Here is a 2,692-nt window from a genome sequence, read left to right as displayed (position 1 = left end):
GAGGAGGAGAGTGCGTTCTGGGGTCGTCAATCGGTTCAAATATCAAAGTATCAACGTATCAACGTCACCATATTCGCAACATGTAGCTTGCTCGACCACATCTTGCCGGGGTACTTTCACGGGGTACCGTCCAGCGCTTCTCGTTGACGTGGCCGTCTTTCGAGCGCTTCTGCACGACCAAGCGCCGTCCCTCTGCCATCATTTGGACACGCTGGGCTTTCCGCTGGACGCGCTCGTCCAGCGCTGGTTCATCTCGGTGTTTACCGCCACGCAGCTACCGCTCTCAACGGTACGACTTGAGAAAAGGGGCCTCGACCAAAGCGTGCTCGTAGGTGCTTCGCATTTGGGACCTGGTGTTTGCCCAAGGACTGCGCATTCTGTTTGGGATTGGCATCGGCCTGCTGCTCAAGACGGAAGAGCATCTCTTTAGCGCGGCGACCGTTCCGGATGTGTGGTTGGCGCTGCATGCGTCCGAGCGCAGCACGGTGGACGCCGACGGCCTCTTTGCCCACGTGTTCAAAGACGATCTGCACATGCCATGTATATATATTGTGGAAGATATTGTCCATATTGACGTGGAACGTGGTTAGGGCTCACGGACGAGTTGCTGGAGCGACTGCGGCAGCACGAGCGCACGACGCTTTTGGCGTCGATTGCGAGTCGGGTGCGAGGCGCGTGCCGCAGCGACGTGGTGCTGAACATAGCTCGCTCGTAGATTGCCAGCTGCCACGCCAAGCTGAGTGTGTTGAGCCGCGCCCAAGAAACGTACCAGTCGCTTCTCCAAGCCGTCGAGATCTATGACGAGCTCGGCAACCGTACGCCAGTACGACGACGACGATCGGTGTCTGAACGTCGGTGCGGTAGAGGAGGTCATGGGCACGCTTCGTCGCCAGCTCGGCGATGCGGACGCAACCGCGATGGAGCTTGTGGTTGCTTTCAAAGAGCACCAAGCGCGGTGGGTTGCCTTGTCGAGCCAGGTGGCCGCGTGTCCGCTGGGACTCCACGGGCATGCGTCAGACGTCCAGAGCTGGCTCACGCAAGTCAAAGAAGGCAAGATCTCGGGGGCAGGAACCGACGCCGCCGCGAACCAAGCGTTCGCGTGTCTCTTTCCATCTGACGCGCCGCTGCCCGACCCGTTTGAGCTCTCGGTCGACACGATGGCTGGTACGGCGTCGCGGCCAACGTCGACTGACCTTGTCTAGAGCGCTTCTTGTTCGGGCTCGTCATGGTCGCCAAGAGCGCATGCGCGGCGCGACTGCACTTTTTGGCCGCGCGCCAAGTGGCGTGGTGGCATCGTGGGCAGTGGCTCTCAACCGCAAGCGTTGAGAAGAAGGCGTTCGTGTCCGACGTCGGCGGTGGCCTCGAGCCAAAGGACTATGGCGTCGCCGAAGGGCAGTTCCTCGAACGCGCCGAGCGTCTCCAAATGTGTCTGCAGCATTTTGCGACCGCCGACGGCGGGCCACTCCAAGCGACGGCCGATGTCATGGCGGTCGATCTCAAGGAGAGCTTTTTACGGGTCGAGAGTGCAATCCGAGGCCCGTCCTGGCTTCCGTAGCCTGCGATGTCGTAGCAGGCATCCTCCCACGGTGGTTGTCTATAACGTTTTTTGTGCGTTGTTTCTTCGTGATGCAAGTGGTCCGGCAAGGGATCGATCGATCGGTTGGTGACCACTGGAGGCGTTGACACCCAACGCGAGTTGCCGTCGAGTCTCGGCTAGTAGTTGCGTAGCTGCCCCTTGGATCGCATGCAAATGTGTGGATCACTTGTGGCGCGAAGTGCTTGCGCGATGGGGGTGGCGTGTCGCACACGCTGAATGTGACGTGTTTCGAGCGCTCTTTTGCACGGACTGGCTACCAGAAGCGCGATACAAGCGCGTCGATTCATCACGTTCACTTGGGTTCGGTCGCAAGCGAGGGTCGGAGCAGTCGTCGCACGGGACATCGCCCACCACTCGCACGCAATATACATCAGGTAGCGACGTCGGGATCATCGTGAGACGGCTGGACTCGAGGAGTACCTCAATGCGTCTTTGCGTCGTTTGGTATCCCTTGGCTGCTACTATTGTACCGACTACGGACGCACAGCAAGCCTACAGTTGTACGTGACCAACCCGCGTGGACACAAGACGCTACATCTTCGGCAGTCGAACGATTGATTGGACTGTCCACCGAGTGTGATCCAATCTGACGCAGCCGTTTTTTTCATGTCATATTGTATCCGGCCTGATGATGGCCATCGCATCCGGAACCGGATATTTCTCCGCCAATCAGATCGTCGCCGCCAGCCACATCGACCATCTCGACACTTCCCAAGACGCCGCTGCATCGAGATGCTCTCGCTGGAGAAGAACCGCCACGACATGATCGCAGGCGCAATCGCGGGCTCGGTCACGGCCAGCATGTGCTGCCCGCTGGACGTGGCCAAGACGCGCATCCAGGCCCAAGGTCATCGTCTCCATCACCTCCCGCTTGCTCATCTTGGCGGCAGGCGGCGTCTTGGCGTTTAGCAAGTACAATGGCATCTTCCGCAGCGTGCATACGATCTACGTCGAAGAAGGTGTGCGCGGCATGTACCGCGGCTACTCGGCGGCGATGCTGAGCTTCCCCGTGTACTTTTCGCTCTACTTTCCGACCTACGAGTGGGTCAAAGCGCAGTTCAACACGACAGCGTTGAGCAACGTACTACTACGCGA

The 2,692-nt window shown here is 59.3% G+C and overlaps 2 protein-coding genes across 2 annotated transcripts; both read left to right on the top strand.

Moving 5' to 3' along the window:
• Positions 1 to 86: 86 nt before the first annotated feature.
• On the top strand, positions 87 to 1,555 carry SPRG_18093 (hypothetical protein; the record flags this gene model as incomplete). The annotated part of the gene is made up of 6 exons (XM_012357524.1): positions 87 to 289; positions 333 to 540; positions 591 to 691; positions 716 to 815; positions 865 to 1,164; positions 1,203 to 1,555. Coding segments are annotated over 6 exons (1,265 nt in total), but the record flags the coding sequence as incomplete, so codon positions are not given.
• A 774-nt stretch (positions 1,556 to 2,329) lies between these two features.
• SPRG_18092 (hypothetical protein) lies at positions 2,330 to 2,678 on the top strand (the record flags this gene model as incomplete). The annotated part of the gene is made up of 2 exons (XM_012357523.1): positions 2,330 to 2,444; positions 2,488 to 2,678. Coding segments are annotated over 2 exons (306 nt in total), but the record flags the coding sequence as incomplete, so codon positions are not given.
• Positions 2,679 to 2,692: the final 14 nt, after the last annotated feature.

Source organism: Saprolegnia parasitica (genome assembly GCF_000151545.1).
Source record: "Saprolegnia parasitica CBS 223.65 unplaced genomic scaffold supercont2.970, whole genome shotgun sequence".
Taxonomy (NCBI): Eukaryota; Oomycota; class Saprolegniomycetes; order Saprolegniales; family Saprolegniaceae; genus Saprolegnia; species Saprolegnia parasitica.
Note: the sequence above shows the minus strand (reverse complement) of the source record. Positions and strands in the feature narration are given on the sequence as shown.